General features: G+C 42.5%; 1 protein-coding gene across 2 annotated transcripts in view; it reads left to right on the top strand.

Moving 5' to 3' along the window:
- Positions 1–15,534, top strand: part of tusc3 (tumor suppressor candidate 3) — an 88,809-nt gene extending 73,275 nt beyond the window's left edge. For both annotated transcript variants that reach the window (XM_020043611.2, XM_010888452.4), the window contains 2 exons: positions 13,830–13,920; positions 15,357–15,534. In XM_020043611.2, coding sequence (XP_019899170.2) covers positions 13,830–13,920; positions 15,357–15,403 — 138 coding nt within the window. In that variant the 3' untranslated portion in view covers positions 15,404–15,534. The remainder of the gene's footprint in view (positions 1–13,829; positions 13,921–15,356) is intronic.
- Positions 15,535–22,206: the final 6,672 nt, after the last annotated feature.

Genomic DNA, 22,206 nt, shown 5'->3' with positions numbered 1-22,206 from the left:
TGCCTTTTAGTTTTACCTTTGATAAAAGTGCAAAGTAAGCTAAATCGAGTTAGGGGACAAGTTCCTGTCTTGTTGGCCCGAAAGCAGGTCATCTTGCCATGTTTTAAATTGAGATGCGTTAAAGCAAACTGTCTATGTGCAGGCGCTTTGAATGTACTCGTTGGAAATGATTCTTGACCTTGCCTTTAGGTGAACAGCGACACCAGAGCCGGCACTTTACAAATAATGTCCATTACTAGTTGCTGCTATACCCTGGTCCCCTGAAAGCCTACTAATAATAGTAGAAACATGTGATTATAGTAGCCATAGTGACACGAAGACTCACAAGCTGATAAACACCTGTGGAATATAACCTTATGGACAACAGTATGTAATCGCTTAGGTAATTAACATGGAGTCAGATTTGTTCCAAGAGCGGTATCATAATATTATAATTCTACACAACTTCAGTTAGCCACCGCCGTGGCTCCCAGCACAAATTAGCCCATATGGCAAAACACATATTCGCACATATGGCGAATATGTGTTTTGCCTTATGGCAAATTAATGCCTGGTTCAACAACCGTTAAATGCTGGTTTAATGTAAGAGTCTGTATCCTTCCATAGTATTGATCTTAATGAGAAATGTGTTTGTCATCTTTTGATTTTCTGTGGGGCGTAACTCCTAACGGACCTGAATTCCTGACGTTTGATTATACTAGCAAATATCGCAGTCAAGCCTGAGCCAGCCACTTGGGTGAGAACTTGGGTGTACCAGTGACATGACACGTGGGAGGGTGTTGTGGGAAATTATTTGTTGTTGGTTTAAACCAGTTCCTGTGGCCCAAGGAATTTCCTACGAATCTTAATACTTTTCAAATGAGTCAAAACCACAAACACGTGAGGGTTTTGTTTACCGCTGTTCAAATAAAAGAGCGAAAAACACAAGCGGTGCCAGGCTTACGCAATAACGCAAGCATGGATGCAGACAGGTACAAGTGAATTAGTTGGTTGTAAGTAAATGATTTTAACTATGTATTCCAGCCAATGCACATTTACTTAATTCCCCTAAAAGGTTTGGCTTGTTTGTGTTTTCCAAGCGCGCTAATTAATTTTTCCGTATTGGATTCTAGCAAATGCACATTTAATTCCCCTTCAATTGTTTGCCATGTTCATATTTTCCCATGTGTTCATACAGACATGTTTTCTTCAATGTGCGTAGCGATTAAATGTGCTGTGTTTATTAAATGTGCGCAGGGTAGTCATCCGTCAGGGACATATTCATCAGGTCAACCTTTCAGTCCCTTTCAGTTTGACCCCACAGCCTTTAGTGGATGCGATGTCCAGGTGCAAATGAGCATAAGAACCTGGAAACGTTTATTAAAAGTGATGTTGGTTTCCTTTATATTTATTCTGTGTGTTTTGGAGATTTTATCTTTCATGCAGAAGTAATATGTTTTGCTGCCCTGTTTGGCCTAAATGGATAATTATTAACAGGACGGTTTAAACACTGAATGCTGAATATCAGACCATATTCAATGGTTATATTTAATTTTTTTGTTATAGTTTGTCAACAGGTTTACATTAATGTCAACACAACTCAATGGTTTATTGTAGGCTAAAGGGCAATATACAATAGCGAAGGGCTTATACAGGAATTGAAGTGCCTGTTGGTTGGCTTTTTACCAATAGTGAAAAACTGTTTGACAGGCACTAGCAATTCGATCCAATAGTGTTTTGCCACATTTGCCACCTACAGTTCTTTAAAGTGTCTTGTTGGAATATTGGTTGAATTGTAGTTAAGCCCAGTGAAATACAAGTCACACAATACTCTTACAAATGCGTCTTTCTCTTCTAAATGCTGCCGGTCTGTTAAAGATGCAGTCCGAGATTTCTGGCCACTGGTTGTAAAAGTGCCGCGGTCAAGCCAAAAAGGCTCTCCAAAAATCGTGTACTAAGTCATGCATTTTCTGATTTGTGACCCATGTCATCAATGCGACGCTCTTTCAAACTTGGAATTTCATGGTTAACAGGTATTGTATTGATTCTACAAATAGATTCTGCGCATATAAACAACATCTTACACATCTAGCCCGAAATTAGAGTTTTATTTTATGATTTTGGTAATGGCAAAAGTCCCAGACTGTATCGTTAAGAATTGCCATCTGTATTCCAGAACATAGAGGACATCCCCCGTCGCACATATGTTTACATATGCATGAACAGAAACGCATATCGTGTGTCATCGCCTCACAGCATCTACTCCTTCAAAACAAACGCACTTAGGCCAAAGCGTGCATGTACACGTGCACGTGCGAACACATGCACACGCGTGTGTTTGCCATCCAAAAGGCAAAGAGCCCCCTCTTCTTAACACACACACGCCCAGGGATGAATGAATGCCCCGGAGCTTGCTGTAGATGGATTAGGACTCCCGGTGTCAAATCAATTAGTCTTTACTTCTGTCTCTTACAACTCAATCACTTGACAGTACCAGCCACCCAGAGTGCGTCTCTGCCTGTGTGTGTGCGCATCCGTGCACACCTGTCTATCTGCTCACAGCAGGTGGGGGGGACTGAGTCCACTATTGAGATGGAATTCATTCCGATGCTGCCATCCGCCGTTACATCGTCGATGAAGACATGAAGTGAGCCTGCTCCAGTGGCAGCCATACGTATCACACACGCAATTTAACGGATGAGATGGTATGCTGTGGATCTCGGGCTGCTGCTCTAGCGATAATTATAAAACGGGTCGTTCGAGACTGGCAATGGCAGGCTGCTTTTACAAACAAAAGCGCTGAGACGGTTGAAGAGGAAAATTGTTTGGGAATATTAATGGCCGACGTTGCGTAGACAGGAGAGAGGCGGCTTGAAAGACGTGTACTGACAGCCTGTTGAGATGAATATGGAGTATCTAAGTGGTGAGGAAAATCAGTGCCTCCCAGTTTGGCTGCCCGAGCGCGTTTCTGGGGGTTCTGTGCTGGAGGTCCTGTAAGTGGTAATACATTGACCGGACTTCCAGCATTCTGTATGGCTGTTTACACTGTCTTTGACAAATTTTTTGGGGAATTGCAGGGCCATTGTTTTTAGATTGAAATATACGGATGTTTCTCTACAGATGTTTCTGCACCTTTCGAGCACTATCTACCTTAGGCTAGGATAAGTTCTCCACAGATTCACCTTAGTTGGGTAAAGGCCTTCCCGGGTGGGGTAGGACTTCCCTGTGTGTGTTTATGTATGTGTGTGCACACTACTCATTTGGTGCCTTAGTGGAACATATTATTGTTTAAGTAATACCCCCGTAGCACACATGGAAAGTAAAAGGCACCAAGATATCTTCAGAAGTAGCCAGGAAGATAATGTCTGGAGACAATAAAGGAAGAATGTACACATTATTGCCTTCCTCTTACCTTTGATTTCTTGATTAAACTATGGCATCAGCATATTTAATATGGTAATAACAGTTTTAGCTCATTTCAGCCATTATTCTGCCAGGAGTGTGGATTTATTAACCATATGTTATCATAATGTACATCATAGGTAGAGTGAGCCTGAAATGTGTATTTAAAACAGCTGCATTTCTACAATATAACCGAGACAAAGCTCAAATGTTTTATTAGAAACCCCAGCGTATCATACACTTTTCTGACATTAGTTCAAGCTGTTCAATATGTTAAGCGAACATGGATGGACAAACACCTGACAATTACTTGTGTACTCCAAGTCTTTTCATTTCATATGAAGCGATAAGGGGTGCAAACAAAATTGACAGAGGCAAAGAATTACTTTAATACTTTATTTGCGGTGCAGACAATATTACAGTGGATGGCCTATTCACAGAGGTCCTGAGGATGAACAGAGTATATAGAGGTTATATCAAATATATACAATAGTATGGGACAGATGTATGTGTCAAGTTAGAACTTATCACAGTGTCAACAGGTAGTAAGTTAATGAAAGGCCTGGAGCGGTGGTTTGTCAGACCATATATAGCTGTTATGCCGATATCTTGCCGAGTGCCTAAGAACAGCTTGGACCGTGGTATGTGTTGCACACATTACAAACCCTTGTGCCTTACTGTTTAAATATCTCCGTATTTTAAATCACTCAACCACACAGGTGCTCTACACACAAGAATCAGTATGGCATTATAAACAAAACCACAGCTAGGCCATTCGATGGTCCAAATGTAGTTGGCAAGTATATTCGTTTGAGATGAATACATGCACATAGCCTACGCCTGCATGTCGCTGGGTTTACCTGACAGCTACACCCACGAGCCTGGCATGTCAATGCCTCGGCGCACCACCCTGCTGAGGCTTCAGGGCGTTTCGTGTGTGTTGTCTAAACTTCAGCGGAAGTTTGCACTTTTGCTATAATTTACAAGAAATTCTATCTCCATAATATTGCCATTCCTCAGCCCTAGCTCATATTTACACAGACACATGCGTTTATCTATCCTTGTGTGGAGCTGATACCGAAACCTAATCCATAAATGCATGTTCCCTATTCCTTAGTCCTAAACCTAACCATAAAACTTTCCTCCATAACCTCTATCCCTCAAATTAACTTAGCCTTACTGTCTAAAACTACATTTAACCACAATCATAACATCAAATCAAATGTATTTATAAAGCCCTTTTTACAACAGCAGTTGTCACAAAGTGCCTTACAGAGACACCCGGCCCTAAACCCCAAGGAGCAAACAACAGTAGTGTTGAATTTCGGTGGCTAGGAAAAACTCCCTAAGGTCGAATTTTAGGAAGAAACCTAGAGAGGACCCAGGCTCAGAGGGGTGACCAGTCATAACACTATGCCAATTTTACATTTGACCGTGAATCTAAGGTCCATAGTGCAGACCAGCCCAAATACATTGCGGGGACCGATTCTTCTACGCTTTACTATCTTTGCAGGTACATCAGATCACCACACATCCACATGGAAGTAGACCACACACACAAACACAACACACCTAAGTGGAATCCAGAAGCTGCATGCATAATGACATGACATTAATGTCATTATTCTAATGTGCATGATGGATATTTTCCAGAAGTGTCACCGCAGCCAGGCAGAGGAGGAGGCTCTGCCGTTCATTTAATTAACACAGCGGCGGTGAACCCTGACCCCCGCGCTGACTCCCCCGCGTGCGTCGCTGGCTCCCCCGCGTGCGACGCTGATGGGCCGTGGGCCGCGGCCTAATGCAAACATTTCGTACCGACCGTCAGAAGGCAACTGTGGCGGAATGTAACCGAGACCTCTCACAGCCACACACACAGTTGAAATCAATTAGCTTGAAGAGAGCGGTAATTGAAATGCGACACAGCGTCAAGCCGTCCACACTGATGTTGGTCGCACGTGGGTGTGGAGTGTGCGCCGACGGACGCGCGGCACATGTAGGAAACATGCGGTACACATCGGTAATACTTCTCCAACTACAAGCCTTTTATGTTATTCCGTCTGTAATTGCCAGGCTATTAATTGTAACGGGAGCCAGCAGAAACACGTATCAAACACATTGCATTAGACTCACACAGCATGTCGGTTTTTAATTCTCTCTTCTCATTCAGTAGGCTGTCTTCTAAATGGCAACCTGTTCCCAACATAGTGGCCTGCTTTCGGGGTCCTTTGGGCCCCGGTCGAAAAGGGTCCACTACCTAGGGAGAAGAGATCCATTTAGGACAAACTCATGGTGACTAATCCTCATAGGAACCCATGATTATATAATTTATATTATACATATATAATTATAAAAAGCAGTGGCTTGTAAACATAATCAGAATATAAGCCTAGTGATGATTACGAAGAGCTTACATTTCAGTGCTTATATGACAATTTGACATGGGCATTAGTTGCTCTCAGCCCGGGCGTCTGCTCAGAGCTAAGTACAGGCCAATTGAAGAATCTCAGTGGTTAACTAATACCCACAACCACAAACCTTTTACAATTACCACGATTAGGATCTCTGGGAAATTATACAAGAGAGAGAGCACAGTACATTAGTTGGTAAATATGGCAAACAGAGGAAGGGAGGGAACCATTCTCAACTTTTGTCATTGGCGTGGTTTTAACTGTAAGAATACAAATCCCCTGATTAGCATACACTTTATTAGCATATGTGTGGCAAATTTTATTTTAGTATGCTAAAACTAAACTGAAAATAAAACATTTGGAAAACAAACTATATTAAAATGTCTTCAACTGTAGACAAATACATGAATAATATATAATACGTTTTCTTTTAATCGTGCTAATGATTATTGCGAGTTAATGCTGCCAGCGGAAGGCAATGTTTCACATAAGCCTAGCTCCAAAAAAAGAGCGAGAAGCAAAGTGAGAGGATTACTATCGGCCAGAAATCTGTCTGCAAGGGCAAAGCTATTTGTGTAAAGGTTTCTAATTAATCAAATGGAGTAATGATTAGGTTATTGTTCAGATGTACTAGTATAAGTGGATTTTACTGGAAACAGAGTCTCCAAGCTTCCAATAGCAATACACCAGTATCCTCACATGGCCAGACGGCGGTCAACTGTAAAAGGTCCGCTAACAATGTTTAGCACATTCCAAACTCTAGCTTTAGTTTGCTCACAAATCTCCTGGCTAATCAAATGCATGTTGTTGTACATTGGCTAGTCAACATGCTTTACTAGAGCTTATACATCTCCATCACCTTCACATTCATCTTGAATGCTTTGTTTGGCTAGTCAACATGCTTTACTAGAGCTTAAACATCTCCATCACCTTCACATTCTTCTCAAATGCTCTGTTTGGCTAGTCAACATTGGTTAGTCAACATGCTTTACTAGAGCTTATACATCTCCATCACCTTCACATTCTTCTTGAATGCTCTCTGCTTACATAGATTAAGAGTAGGCCATGTGCATTTTTTATTTTAACCTCCTGAACATTTCAAAAACATTTGACAGGTGTGTTGAATTTTTAATAATGTTGAAGTGTGGCTGTCCGAGAGCAGGGTTGCCTATTCCTGGTATAGACCAGTGTGTCACTACCTGAGCTCAATGGCAAGTTTTATGGGTGGCAGGAACTATGTCATTTTTCCTGCCTCCCCCTAAATGCTTGATTATTTAGGAGCTCCTCTCTCATGGCAGTCTAGGTCTTAAGTGGAAACAAATTTGTAGACAAAACCCAAGGAATTGAGTTGGACATCCCAGATCACATGCAAAATTTACCACAGGTGTAAAGATAAAGAGAACCAAGATTATGTACAGGAAACTCCCTTCAATCTACAGGATAATATAATGGTGAATTTTAATGAAGGTGTCTCTGTTCTCATCTTTCCCCCGGTGATGTGGATCAATTCTTTAGCCTCAGTACCAGACTGGATACAGGACGTTCTGTAAACACGGTGAAAGGACATGTAAATGTCTATGGGTCAGACATATTTCTTATTAAAAAAACGTATTTGCAGAATATGACACCCGCACAACCTGCTATGTCGAATTCAGTATAACTCCGGTTTGGCTCTCTAACCTCCGGGCTGGAAAGTTATGTTGGTTAGCGGCACGATAGCTGACATCCGGCTGTGCCACCTCAATCTCGGCGTGCGCACACATTTTCTGACTCATGAGATTGAGTTGGGAATATGTACTGTAGAGATTAGATGCACATTGGCAAGGTGTCACGGAGATGTGAGAATACCATTTTGATCCTCGGTCGACGTGTGCCAATGTAGAAGTTATAACCAAGCGTGACATCTCAGTATCGTTTTTTCCAATGACCAAATCCAGAACACTCTGTATTCCTAATGCATTCTCTATCCACGGTGTCTGCACTGGGCGGAGATTTGTGCCATCAGAAAAGATGTTAAGAGGAGAGTCTGGTTGTCAAGCAGGTTTATTTTAGACCGGCGGATCCAGGTGCGGACAGTCAATACCATAAATAAATTAAATTCAAGGGAAACGGCTGTCTCCGTCTCACCCTGGGGAACTTGGAGGAACAATTCACTCGAGTGCATTAGTGACACATATTGTGTGTGAGCGGGGGCAGGCTGATTGGACCCCTCCCAGCATCTTCGCCATCAGACATCATCCGTACCGCCGTGGATCGGAGACGAGCTGTCATCTTAAACGCTTCCTTCATCTCCGCCGCCTACTATGGCAAGAAAGGGGGAGGTGGGGGGTGGGGGGGTTGGAATTTACAGGCCGTGCAACTACGCCCGTGTCTCAGACAGATCCTGAAATACGGGCGGCCGGGCAGGGTCCACTATCGTGGCATGGATGAAGCCTGACTCATCTCACATTTTCTCATGGAGATGTCTGGGTCACCATCTGTGATGAATGATACGTATAGAGACGAGTCATCTCGGTCTGCGGTTTTGATTCTTTTATATATATATATATATATATATATATATATATATATATATATATATATATATATATATATATATAGTGTCCTCTTTGAAACCAATAGTCTGTGAGCGCGCTGTGTCTTTATCATATGGTGGATGGAGAGGGAGCCTGTTTTTTTTGGTAGAACAATCTCCGATTTGAACTTTGTAAATGGCATCTCCCCTTAGGTGGGATAGAATTTTGATGTGAGCTGTGTCTACCCGCTCGGTCGGCTGGCTCTGTCCTGCCTCTGAAAGCCTGCAGTGCGGAGAGGCAGCCTTTCGGATCGCATTCTTACAGGCACAAGTAGATACTGTGATACCAGGACAAGAATGATCCACATTACCATTTGACCAAACGCTAAAAACATAATACATATACATATATTTTTGCTTTAAGTTCACACTAGTACGATCGATAAAAATAAATAAAAATAAATAAATTGGTCAAGTACAGGGTCGTATAATGCGACCACTTTGGCCAGAGACAGAAGTCCCGCCCCTACACTCATAGCCCTACCCTTGCCCCTCCCAGTCACTCTACAGCTCAGGCATTGGGTCTCAAACCAAAAATGAACATATTAGAATTTGAAATGCAATTACTAATTACTTAGCAATTACTATCTGCTGTCCTTGGGTTCATGATTCATGCTGCAATTTTTTGAAAATGCTGTCGGTTTTTCACCACTTTCCTGAAACTACTGAAAATAGATATTTTCAATAAAAATAGGAATGTGTCAAATGTTTTTTTTAAAGTAAAAACTCAGAATATTTCTTAATGTAGGCCGTTTGCTTAGTGTCTTAGCTATTATTTAGTCTTTCTCAACATCTAAAGCAATTTGCCGAAATGTGATTTAAACAAATTAATGAGACTGAAATTCCTAGGATTATCAATGATGTCCGGGTCTATAGGAACCTGAAGGACATCCAATAAGTACCAAAGGTTCCAGTTAGTGAGCCCTTCTCAGCTCAAAATCTATCTCACATGTCAGAGGCATCCGTGAAGATTCCAGGTAGTTTAGTCTTTGGATATTGTAGTCTACATAAGATCCTAAATCCCACCAACGAGAGTGTTAAATGGTTAAGAGTGAGCATGTTGTTTAGGTTCTAATCTGAAAAACAAAATATGGTGTTGAGAATTTAGTCTTTAACTGCTACATATCAACTATCGTGCAGAGTGGTAATTCGATGTGAGATGAAGAGCAGTTTAAGTGAAGGCAAGATTCATCATGGTGAATCTTCTGGGCCTCAGAGGCAAACATATACCCCTTGAGGAGAGGGACCTATGTACAGAATTTCTTGACTTTAGGTAAAACTGGGCGAGGGACGTGACCTTTAAAAGGTTGCTTGTTATCCACCTAATTTTGTTATGTTGCTATGGGCCCAGCGAGACCCATGGCAACATATCCGTGAATGATGGATTAGACTTCGATGTTACACTGCATCACAACATGCTATAGACAGCCATAGATTAACATTGTTTTACAGCACTGTGCTATACGTTATAGACAGCCATAGATTAACATTGTTTTACAGCACTGTGCTATACGTTATAGACAGCCATTGATTAACATTGTTTTACAGCACTGTGCTATACATTATAGACAGCCATAGATTAACATTGTTTTACAGCACTGTGCTATACATTATAGACAGCCATAGATTAACATTGTTTTACAGCGCTGTGCTATACGTTATAGACAGCCATAGATTAACATTGTTTTACAGCGCTGTGCTATACATTATAGACAGCCATAGTTTATTATTGTTTTAAATTGCAGTGCAATACGTTAAAGACAGCCAAAGTTTAATGACGTTTCACAATGGAGCTTAATGCATTATGCAGCAAGAGTTATGCTATTGCTGTATCGGGCACTGTAGTTCATAAGTGTAGCTCATAAATAAGTGTGTGGTTAAAATAAATTTAAAATAATACTGTATAATAAATGAAAGTACTGTATTTATTATATTATGTAAAGCTATTGCATTATCTGGCCATCTCCTGTCAGTACAGAAATGAATAAACTCCTTTTTTTAAAACAGAGCATAATTTAGCTACATCATTTCTATAAAGTCTGCAATTGAGCGGCACCCATGGAAAATGTCAAAGAGCTGATGGGTGAGTTGTGACTCTCAACAATGCCTTCTGTAAACATCAGGCATATGCTAAAAGGCCTTTTACAGTATTTCAGTCTGTTTTTCTTCTTTACTATGTGGTGCCATTTGCGCCTCAAAATTCTTGTGTTTTTATTTCAATATTTTAAATGGTTCTTAGATGCTATCAGGGAAAGGTCTTGTTTATGGTCAGAAAAACATATTGTTCAAACTCAGGCAATTAAATCATAATAGAGGTAGGCGTATTGTTCACACGAGACCATGACATATTTCCAGGCTGTTAGGGACGTAAATTAGTATGTGTATTTATTCATTTTCAGACATCAAATGTCCCTTATTCTATCACATTAAAATTATTATAATTATTGAGTAAAATGTTTTATTTTCAGAACCAACCCTTTATTTATGTTCTTAATAAAGGCGAATGACAATAGAATTTGTAAAAAAAATCTATTTGTTTGGCGGCAAAAATATGTACAAAATGTTATAGTTTTGTTAAATTATGATTTGAATATAGCAATCTAACAGGGTGGATTATAACTTAACAAGGTGGAAAGCAATAAAAACAATTTAATGTACAATGTGTCTTAATATATCTAAGACATCAGGATATTATGTAAAGAGCAACACATACTGACATTAATCATTTATTTCATATTTTGATAACTTGTGGTGTTGCACAAGTTAGCAATAGCTCTGTGAGTGAGCAATATTGATTTAGAATAATACCTAACCAGGATTTGAACTTCTCTATCAATTAGTGTTATGAAAGGTATATTTTAGTATTATGAAAGGTGAATCATTTTCTGTATAATATAGTCTGACAGGATGGACATTTATGAGTGAGACATTCAGACTCGCATGATAAAACACTGAAAAATAGATTGAACCAAGCTTAAGTATTTACTTAGCTTTGAGCTGTTTTACCACCAAAAGAAAACAGTCTTCTCTTTGAATTTGATTTTATTGTGGCAAGGGTGTTTTTGGTTAATGTGGAACTACTACAACCTAATGGAGAGGAAAGTGATTTTAGGGACATGCACAAAGTGTCAAAAAAAATAAATAATATTGATAGGAAAATATTTTTTGTGAGGAAGATTTTAACTAGGGCTACAAAACATGCAACAATTCGATGAGTAACACCATGGGACGTGGCAAATTCACATGCATTCACTGCCAAACCATGGACATTTTCTCAATATAACAACAATATTTCTGAGTTCTTTAGGTTAAGTACACCTGTACTCATAATTAAAAACTTTGGGAAATTACATGGTCACTATTTTATACTAAATAAGAATGTATATAGAAATTGCACCGCCTCTGAACATCTATGAGGTTAAAGGTACATTACTGACCACAAGTTCCCTGTTTCATGGCATCAAAAGCTTCGAGACAGATAACTCCACGAGTCTTTGTTGAGCATGTTCCATTACATTATCTGTGCAGGCTATTCATGTCTATTCTGGATCCTAGGCTTTGTGTTTGCATTTGAAGTCAGCTGCTGTCGACATCTGGAATGTCAACCCGAGGACCAGACATTTTAATTGAATTCAAGGAAGCCGTTTATGAGGGCTGAAAATAAGAAGCCTTTAAGTTTACCTTAGATTTACCAAAAACAAGAGTTCGGGACGTCTTTAAAAAGAAGGAAAACAATGGCGAGCTTAATAATTACAACATCCTTCAGGTTTTGGGGCTGTCGCTGGGCAATACGGACTTTCAGCTCCCTTCAAAGATTTTCTATTGGGTTCAGGTCTAGAGATTGGCTAGGCCACTCCAGGAACTTGAGATGCTTCTTATGGAGCCCCTCCTTAGATGCCCTGGCTGTGTGTTTTGGGTCGTTGTCATGCTGGAAGACCCAGCCACGACCCATCTTCAATGCTCTTACTGAGGGATGGAGGTTGTTGGCCAAGATCTCGCGATACATGGCCCTATCCATCCTCCCCTCAATACAATGCAGTTGTCCTGTCCCCTTTGCAGAAAATCATCCACAATGAATGATGTTTCCACCTCAATGCTTCATGCTTGGGATGGTGTTCTTGAGGTTGTACTCATCCTTCTTCTTGCCTATTGTCCTGTAGCCAATCCCAGCCTTGTGCAGGTCTACAATTTTATCCCTGATGTTCTTACACAGCTCTTTGGTCTTGGCCATTGTGGAGAGGTTGGAGTCTGTTTGATTGAGTGTGTGGACAGGTGTCTTTTATACAGGTAACAAGTTCAAACAGGTACAGTTAATACAGGTAATGAGTGGAGAACAGGAGGGCTTTTTAAAGAAAAACTAACAGGTCTGTGAGAGCCGGAATTCTTACAGATTGGTAGGTGATCAAATACTTATGTCATGCAATAAAATGCAAATTAATTATTTAAAAATCATACAATGTGATTTTCTGGAGTTTTGTTTTAGATTCCGTCTCTCACAGTTGAAGTTTGCCTATGATAAAAATTACAGATTACAGAAAACCTGCAATATCGTCAGTGTATCAAATACTTGTTCTCCCCACTGTAACTCAACATTGACTGCCCCAAGTCTGATGGGATTCGTGGCGATGAGATTTAAATCACAAATTGGTCATAAAATTGAGGAGTTAAAAAAAAATATCTGGTTAAAAAAGAAACTTGTTATAAGGGTGTATTTCCTAAACTGTACATTTTATTTCTGTTCTGATGCAAGTGGCAATTTCTTTTTCTCTAACCTCTTTACAAAGTGGCCAAAATAGCTGACTTTTGTCATAAGGTTGTGCTTTCGTCAGTAGAAGGAATTCATGTCATGATGTGGTGTGTGCGTGTAGAACCTAACCCCTGGGATATGGAGCAGCCTCTCTGACGATGAGTCATGTAAATGAATCCTTGTCCGTTACCTCCAGTCTAGCCTGCGCCAGCCACTTCACATTACAAATGCGAATCTCACCAGCGTATCTAATCTAACCAGCCTACAACCTTAAACTATACGTTCCTTCAGTAAGATGGCTAGCTACTGTAGTAGTATTGTTAAATCACTATGAATGAGGTTCAGTGAAACAGTGGCTGCCTTGCCCTGAGTCAGGGCAGTGTTGAGACGTTGCACAACAGTGTTAAAACGTAGTGATTGGTGCTTAGGGGCACATGACACGGAGGGATGGTGTTTTCAGAGATGATCGATCGGTAGACTAATTAAGATTAAGCCAATGCCCATTGTACCGGGAGTTTCCCTTCTCGACTTTCTGATTGGCTAATGAAAGCCAAGTTTGATTCATTGTTCCACCGGACCTTCAAGGCATTTGGGCAACCATGTCTGGGAACGAGCGTTGTGTGTTTGTGATGATATGGATTTATGCAATTGTAATGGTGTGTGTGTGTCAATATTCTTATGTGACTGTGTGTTTGTAATCTTGCGTGTGTTTCAGTCATATGCCTCGTCGGACTGGGCCTGGTGGTGTTCTTCTTCAGCTTCCTGCTGTCCATCTTCAGATCCAAGTACCATGGTTATCCCTACAGGTAGACGAACACAAACACACACACACACACACACACACCCCAGAATAACTCATGTTATTCACACAATTAGGGCCTGGATTTTTCCTGACGCGTCTGAGATGTTTTAGATTGGGTTTTCTGACTTGTCTCAAATGTTTTAGATTGTTGTGAGCTATAAATATCACGCCATTTAACTTGTTAGTAGTATTACGATTCTTTGGGTTCAAAGCATTTTCTGATTTATCACAGTATTGGGGCAAAATAAAACACAGTTACACATTGACGACTATTTTGTGTTGTTCTGACAATAGTGCACTGTTATTGTTTGCTGTAGTTTCAGGTACCGGTTCCAAAACGCCATTATTTTTCTTTAAAAGCTTGTTCTCCATCTTCTTTTTAAATAGGGAGCCGATTGGTTTTCAACACTGCTATTTCCATTATTAAACTCGTTTTCTCATGGCTCTCTCTGTAGACATTTTGATCAATATGTTTTGGACCATAGAATTGCAATACAATCACTGGATTGAAATTCCATTCAAATAGATTCGTGACAATCATGCTAATCCCAGAACATACGTTAGCGTGAGGGCCGTGGTAACTCCTGGCCCTCGTAAAGTCAGGTCGATAGGGCACGTCATCCACCCACTAACATCTATTACCCACCTGGATGACACCATGTCATCCACCTGCTAATGTCTACCACCCACCAGGGTGGCCCACCTCATCCACCCACTGAAATCTATTACCCACCTGGATGACCCCAAATCATCCACTCACTAACATCTATTACCCACCTGGATGACACCACGTCATCCGCTATTCAACCAGAACATTGTGTTGTGTTTGTACCTGAGTGAACGCAAATTGCACCCAAACTGCAGTCAAACTACTGTCAAAACTCTACTTTACTCAGTTTAGAGCTCTTTTTAACTTCTTCAGATGAACTGTCAGATTCTTTATCCTTACAAAGAAAAGCTCAGGGAAGGATTCTGTCAGCTTCGGGTTGTATTTAAAGCTTTACGCCAAATGCCATCCTCCTTCCTTCAAAGTGTACTACATTTAACCAGGGCCCATGGGGAATAGGATAGGAATGAAGGGCGCGGTTTAATACACATACAAATTCTCCATTCATCAGAATAAAGATGCCTTCAAGTAACCCTTAATCAGCAAAGGAACAGTTAGCAGCAATCTTCTGAACAACGCGTTCCCATTCTCAGATCAGAATGGCAAATCCTCTTTCACAGGGGATAACGTATTTGTTCACAATGTTACACCGAGCAGGTCGGCACTCTGTAATCACATCCTCCTTTCTGTCCATCCCTCTGTCTTATTCCTTTCTCCCCGGTCTTTTCCTCTCTTTGTGTGTCTCTTTTCTCTCCCCTCTCTTGATTTCTTTCCACTGTGACCCTATTCATTTCTCGCTGTCTCTCTCCTTGGGCTCTCTCTGTCTTTTTCAGCTTCCTTATTAAATGAGGCGGGGCGTCGTCTCCGGAGCGCAGGGTGAAGAGGCCACTTGACGCGGGTAGCAGCGAAGGCCTGCGTGAACGGGGGATGGTGTGCATGGGGGGTGTTTCTTTTCAACCGCTGTACTCAATCTACTCCATATGGAGGGGAATAAATCATACTGTGACACACTTCTGTCTGATTAGCACATTCACCTGTTCTGAAGGAGTTTTATCACCTTCCCCCTTGTTCTGAAGGAGGGGGACACTTGAGCTCCACACGTCCGTCTGAATTTCCGTGAATCTGACCTAGTGAGGGATGAAGGAGAGGGGGAGAGAGAGCGAAAGGGAGATGTGCTGAAAAGAAGGAACCTGATGGATGAAGAACAGATGCAGTCGTGTGTGTGTGTGTGTGTGTGTGTGTGTGTGTGTGTGTGTGTGTGAACCAGAGGCCCTCACAAGTATACTAAATAATGGTGAATCAAGGGAAGTGAAAACATTTTGCTGGTTCAAATTAGGAAAAGGTTAGGGTTAGGAATTAAGAGTAGGTCTGCATTTGGGGTTAGGATTTTAGGGTTTGGGTTCGTTTTTGTGTCACAATTTTAGAGAAAATGGGGCATTCTAATGGGTATACATTTGGGTCCTCAAAAAGACCTGGGGTACAGTAAAACAAGTGTGTGTCAACGAGCTGCATCATAGGACAGAAGGGGGACGTAAACATGTCACGAGATGGGTGAGTGATGTTGAAGGTGTGTGTTTCAGAATGACACGCTTTCTTCAGCAATCTTTCTTCACAATTCACCGCATCCATATGCAGTGCAGCATTGCTGTAGTTACGCTGTTTCTGTCATTATTACCGACGCACCGCAAAAGTCCACTAGAAAGTTTTTGCGGAGTTTTCTGTGAAGTCCGAACAGATCTCACCGTAAGTGACTCCTTCCAGTCTCCGCGAGTTATTATTAGCGTCTCAACTGTTGTTGATGTTTTCACTTGTTCCTGCTCTGTTTGGTGTTGAATTGCGTCAGGACGACGCCCAAGTCGGCAGGCAAACAAACACCTAATTAAAGCGCCCACGTTACACGAGAAGGAATAAGACCATCTGTCGTACCACTGACTATCTGTCAACGGACATTATTGAGCGTCGTCCGATACGCTGTTTACCACTGGCAATCCAATTTGGACATGTTTTGTTTCATTCTATCCCTCTGTTTTGCTCTCACAGTTAATTTCTCTTTATTTATCCCCTCTCCTCCCCCCTCTGTCGTTCTCCCCTCTCCTTCCCTATCTGTCGTTCCCCCCTCTTCTTCTCTATCTGCTTGTCCCTTTTCACTCTCCCTTCTCTGTCAGCTCTGTATAATGAGGGTCCGTCAATGACGTAAATGGAGCAAGACGGTTCTGTCAGTTAAACTGTCAATCACACGAGCCGGAGTGTCAGATCTTCTCCACTTAAAGTTTGTGGCAAAACGGGTTTGAGTCAGAATCAAAGCCTTCCCTGCGCTGAGTGATGAGCATAGCCGTCTTGTGCCAGTTATTCCATCTAAGAAGATTAACATCTTAGGTTTTACCGCATTTTCCCAGTGCGTTCTAAATATCACCCTTCGTCCAGTGCAGTGTGCTGGTTTTGATCATGGTCACTGCAGCACTGTTCTACATTAGTACACCCTGTGAGGAGTTGGGTGCTGTTTTGCATTGCATCTAGTGAATGTGCAGGACAGACCTTTTCGTGACTGTGATCTGAATATGAAAGATGTCAGTGGTAAATTGTTAATGCAGTTATAACTCTGTGACTATAGACAGAGAGGGGAAGTAAACGATGTTGATGTTTTACTGCCAGACAGGTCTTTCACCTGTAAACGGGCATGTATGTTTATCCATCTCCACAACTACGCCTGCTGGGAAATCTGTGGTCGACCTGTGTTATAGCTTAATAAAAAATGCATAGGCAAGAAAACACCGACCTGAAGATTTCAAAAGCCAACAAGTTTTATTTCCTGAAAGGCTCACTCTAACTCACAACTAACTACTTCCAAAGGCGAGATCTTTAATCCTATAACACTGTGTGTGGTCACTCACGTCTCTGGAGAGACGCCTACCAGAAACCAGTCCAAGTTCAATGTTGTTTTATTTTGGTCCCTGTTTTATGCTCTAGGGGAGTCGAGATAAAAAGCGAAAAACAAGGCAATTATATAACTCACAAACACCATTTGCATTTCCTGCTCATGTCCTCTATATATAACTTTCAAAAGTAACATTTAATTGCACGCTTTTTTGTCTTTTTTTTTTAATTTTATTTCCGCTGCATTCAGCCAGGAGGTTTTTGAAAGACGCTAAAGCACCTTCTGTAATTACACTTGAGATCTTAGAAGCGAAGCGAGGCTGTCTAGCTTCAGTGACTCCCATTTAAATCCATGTACCTGGGGCCTCGGTGAATAACATCACTCACCACACCCAGCTCTTTTTTGTTTTTATTTTGTTCGCCCGTCTGGTGGACGATGTTTGACGTTTTGGGACTTTTCAATTGGGATTTCGAGGCCACGCAACGTCAATCACACCCAAATGAATGTTTAAGGATTTGAAATGTTATTTGAATCCAGGTCTGGCTATGATAGGTTTTCCTTTTGGTTCTTATAGCATACCGTTGACTCCCTGTTAGAGACAAGTAATTCAACACATTACTGCCTGTCTTTAGGTAAACACCACACTCTCTCTCTGTCTCTTGCCTCTCTCTCTTTGAGGGCAAAGTAAAGAAAACAATCATGACTCGTCAATTCCCCATCAGCTTTCAATTAGCAGTTTAATCAACTCTAATTAATCAATTAGTGAAAGTGCTCAGACGGAACCAAACACTGCCTGCAATGGATCCCCGGGGATTCTAGAATGGCGCAACAACATTCCAACAGTTCCCCTACGGAGCTTCAAACAGGAACCGAAATATAATGGCAGATCACAAGCTGTGATCCATGAAACAGACACCTATTCCCCCTGTATAAAGGAATCATTAACCTAGCCCTTCAGTTAAGGAAGAGGACTACACCCAAGTTGAAGACAACATACTGCTATTGTGCAAAATCGAGTCACTATTTGAGTCGGGATTCTATCCTTCAACAAATCCTTCAAAGTCAGATCCATTGAATTTTAAGGAAGCCAGCGCAGCCCCTAAATGAAGATGACATTCAACTTGTTTCCTCATGAATATTTTAGCTCCCTTAAGAACCACCAGAGGCGTCGATGGCGACGACCGTCACGTTGCCGCGGGAACGGATGTACTCACATAATCCCCGTCCCCGAAAAAAACGCACCCACCGGGGACAAGGCCGGTGGAGACGTTATTGGGGGCGTTACCGGACGTCGCCAGGGCGACAAGCCCGACCCCTCGCTCAGCCGCCGTCAACTTCAAAAAGAAAGCCGCGATCCGGGTCAGTCCAGTTACAGCCAGCCAAAGAAAATCAAGGCCTCGTTTGCATATCCCATTCCACCCTCGTCATGGTCGCCAACGGAGAGAATCTTCACCTTTATTTTTTTTCTTCAATGTACACCCTCTGCTGATGAAGGAAAAGGGGGGAACTGGTGTGGGTGGTAAGGATTATTTCTAGGTGTCTTTGAGCGCAAGTGACCGCAGGTGTGATTAAATGCACACGCGTGAAGATTCGCAGCCCACCTCGTCGGTAAAGCTACAAACCAACAAAGTCTCCCGGGGGGGGGGGGGGGGTCATTAAAATAAATTGCTGCGTAGCGCGTGGCGGCGCGGCGCGGTAAGCCGAGAAACAAGGGATGTTTTAAGACACGGGACCCTTAAAAGCTTCTGCGCACACCCCCCCCCCACAGGATAGCGGCGTAGCTTTGAGGGAGAAAACGCTGTGTGCTGTAATTAACACCCTGCTGCTGTGTTCGTGAGGAGGTGTGCACGTGAGTCTCTCCAGACTCGCTACCTGCCGTTCTCCCCCGGCTTCCGACCCCCCTCCCCTTGGATACGGGCCCGGTGAATCCCATGACACAAGGTAAACGCCAAGGAAGTGGCGCTTGATGTCAGAGGGGGGGGCGCCGCCTTCGACCGTTACTCCAACAGGAATCGACCCCATCCAAATGGCTGTTTGGGACCATGGGAAAAAGAAACGTACATTCGGTAGATCCTGAATAGGCATAAACGCACGGCTCAGCCGTTAACTGATCCCCGCTATAACGTCTACTCAGTCCGGCTCTCCCCCTGTTCTCGCATTACAATATCTGCTTCTGCAAGCGTTTGGTGCAATTTAGCGGGCCCATCTATTGGGATTACGGCATGGATTAGTTTCCTAACTAACCTCTATTAAACTGATTAAAGTTGCCACACTGAGACTCATTAGACGGTACATATCTCATCTTTCTCCCCACACGCAGGACGGAGTCCGGGTAGTTTTCATTTCGGATATCACCGGGGCGACAACAACAGCAGCATCAGAACAGAACCGGTGGAAGTCGGTGAAGAGGAGCTGGGAAGCTGCCAACCACTGAGGAAGATGATGGTCGAAGGGTGCGTGGCGACAGACATGACGCGTAGACCTGTACTGTGGTTAACGACTCATTAGCTTGCAGTTAATTGCGTTATGACCATATCAGTGTCCTGCGTTGGTCTAATGACGACTTGCACAGTTTTTGGAATTAGGCTGTTGTGGGAGAATTCATATTTTTCGGGTCTGTGTTTATCAAACAATGCTGTGAGGATTGGGGGGGGGGGGGGGGTTTATTATGCTCCCCTCCTCAGCTGCAGCTTTGTGGCTGTCTGGAGAGCTGTTTACAGGGAAAGGATGTAGGAGTCATTCCCTCACGGAACTGTCAAAGAGTCAATTTACGGTTTGCCACTCAAGGCTTTGGACTGTGAGACGTGGGTATTGGATCGGGGTGTGCAGCAGAGTAGGCCACCGTGGAACGGAGAGCGCTGAAAGTACACTCCTACCCCTGGCGTTCTCACTTCATGACGGAACTACTCGATTGTTTAAAGCGGGGCTCGGTTCCAAAGAGCTCTGTATTCCCTCCGCGCGCAGCGCCCTACTTCCTGACTAGAACCCGACCCGCTCTGATCAAAACGTGCGTCTACTGCCCTATTTTTCGACTAAAACTCTGGGCCCGGATCAAAAACGGCGCATTTCAGTTGGAATGAAGGGTCATCTGAGACCGTGTGAGATAAGAGTCCTAGATTAGGATTCATGCTGGTGTTTTTCCCCCTTCTGCTGTGATGAATGGAAGTTCGCAGTAAACGAACAGGACCCCTTGCGGTCCTGCGGAGCGTGTCCCGGTGAGTCCTGTGGGTTTTTCCCCGCCGGGGTCTATCTCCAGAAGTCTCTGGTACGGTACAGTTGAATGTACTTGACGGATATGTGACGGCTTGACAATACCTGGCGACTGAACCGAAGAGAAATTGCCTCTCTGGCTTAAAATGGCCTCTGAGGCATCGATCTGAGTGAGAAACATTTATTCTACTGTCAAAATTGCTTCGTTTAAATAAGGTAATTTGGCATATAAAATCAGTCTTGAGGGCCTTATAGACGATTCACTAACCCAAAAAAGAGAGGTTTAAAAGGTCTTCTCAGAACCCATTGGACGAGAAGGTCAGAGGGGAAGCATCTCTGGCTTTCTCATCCAATGGCTTTTGAAAAGCAGAGGAGAGGCGATGTTATGTTATTAAGATCTTTCCCTACCAATGAAGATATGCATGTCAAACCACTCCTTCAAGACGTCTCTCGTTTTGCTTCAGTCGTGGCAGCTGCTTTTCTTAATGAGCAAGCTAGAAAATTAGGGGCAATCCGCAATGTCAGCTGCATTTCCTAACGAGCAAGCTGGGAAACAACATCCTATCAGTGACTTTAGTTGCCTCACACAATGTTTTTATTAAACCAGGTCCATTACAAAGCATGCAGCATTTCCATTTTGAGTCATCATATATAATATGATGTGGGCAGTTCTGCTTCTGGTAATTTAAAATCTCTTGCAGACTATTGGCCAGGCTTAAGAGTCTCTGATTTGTTCTATGTTTTTAATATTAGAGGCATGGTGGGAAAGGGTAACTTTAATATTCGACGGAGATCATCAATTTTGAACTGAGGGAAGTCGGGTGGGGGGGACTAATTTTGTGGAAAAATACCAGTAATACCCTCGTAAAAATGCAGCGTCTTCTGGTAATAAATCTGACAAAAAAACACTTCTGGGCTCATTAGGGAGCTATTGTCCGTATACAAGAAGTGGGCTCTCTTTCACAGCAATAGTTTTCAATAGCTTGGTTTACAATGGGCCGTGTAAACACGCTACAGTCTTGTGCTTTAAAGGGCTCGTCTTCCCCTATAAAGTGCACTACTTTAACCAGAGCCCTGTGACAAACAGTCACGAAGTAGTGCCCTGTGAAGGGAAAAGGCTGCCATTCAGGACGTACACCCTAACGTGCTTTACTAGCGTATAACTCTATCGCGGGTTTCCCTCCGACGGTTTAGTCTGACGATAAAACAGTCTTCGAATGGTCACGTGACGTTTAACAAACTGCTTATTATTTTGAGAATCGTTTCAATTCCCTGGCTGCATAAAAAAAAAAAAAAAAAAGAAAAGATGAAAACCCGTTCTGCCAAGTAATGACAAAAGCAGCTCTGTATTGCACCCGGTGCAGGTTTCATTATTGCTGCTCTTAAAGTGTCTGTGGCCACTAAACTCCTCTTGGTCTTGATCGGACCGGAGCTTTGGACAGTTACAACATTGTGTTTTAGTGTGATAGTGACCCTCCCAGCCCTCAGGCGCCGATATATTTCTCTCTATCTCTATTTCTCAGTCTCTCTCTTTGTCCCTTTCTCTGCCTCCGTCTTTCTCCGCCTCTCTATCTTTTCATCTCCCTTTCTCTCTGTCT

This window comes from Esox lucius, chromosome 25 (genome assembly GCF_011004845.1).
Source record: "Esox lucius isolate fEsoLuc1 chromosome 25, fEsoLuc1.pri, whole genome shotgun sequence".
NCBI classification, from domain to species: domain Eukaryota; kingdom Metazoa; phylum Chordata; class Actinopteri; order Esociformes; family Esocidae; genus Esox; species Esox lucius.
This window is presented reverse-complemented; position numbering and strand designations above follow the sequence as displayed.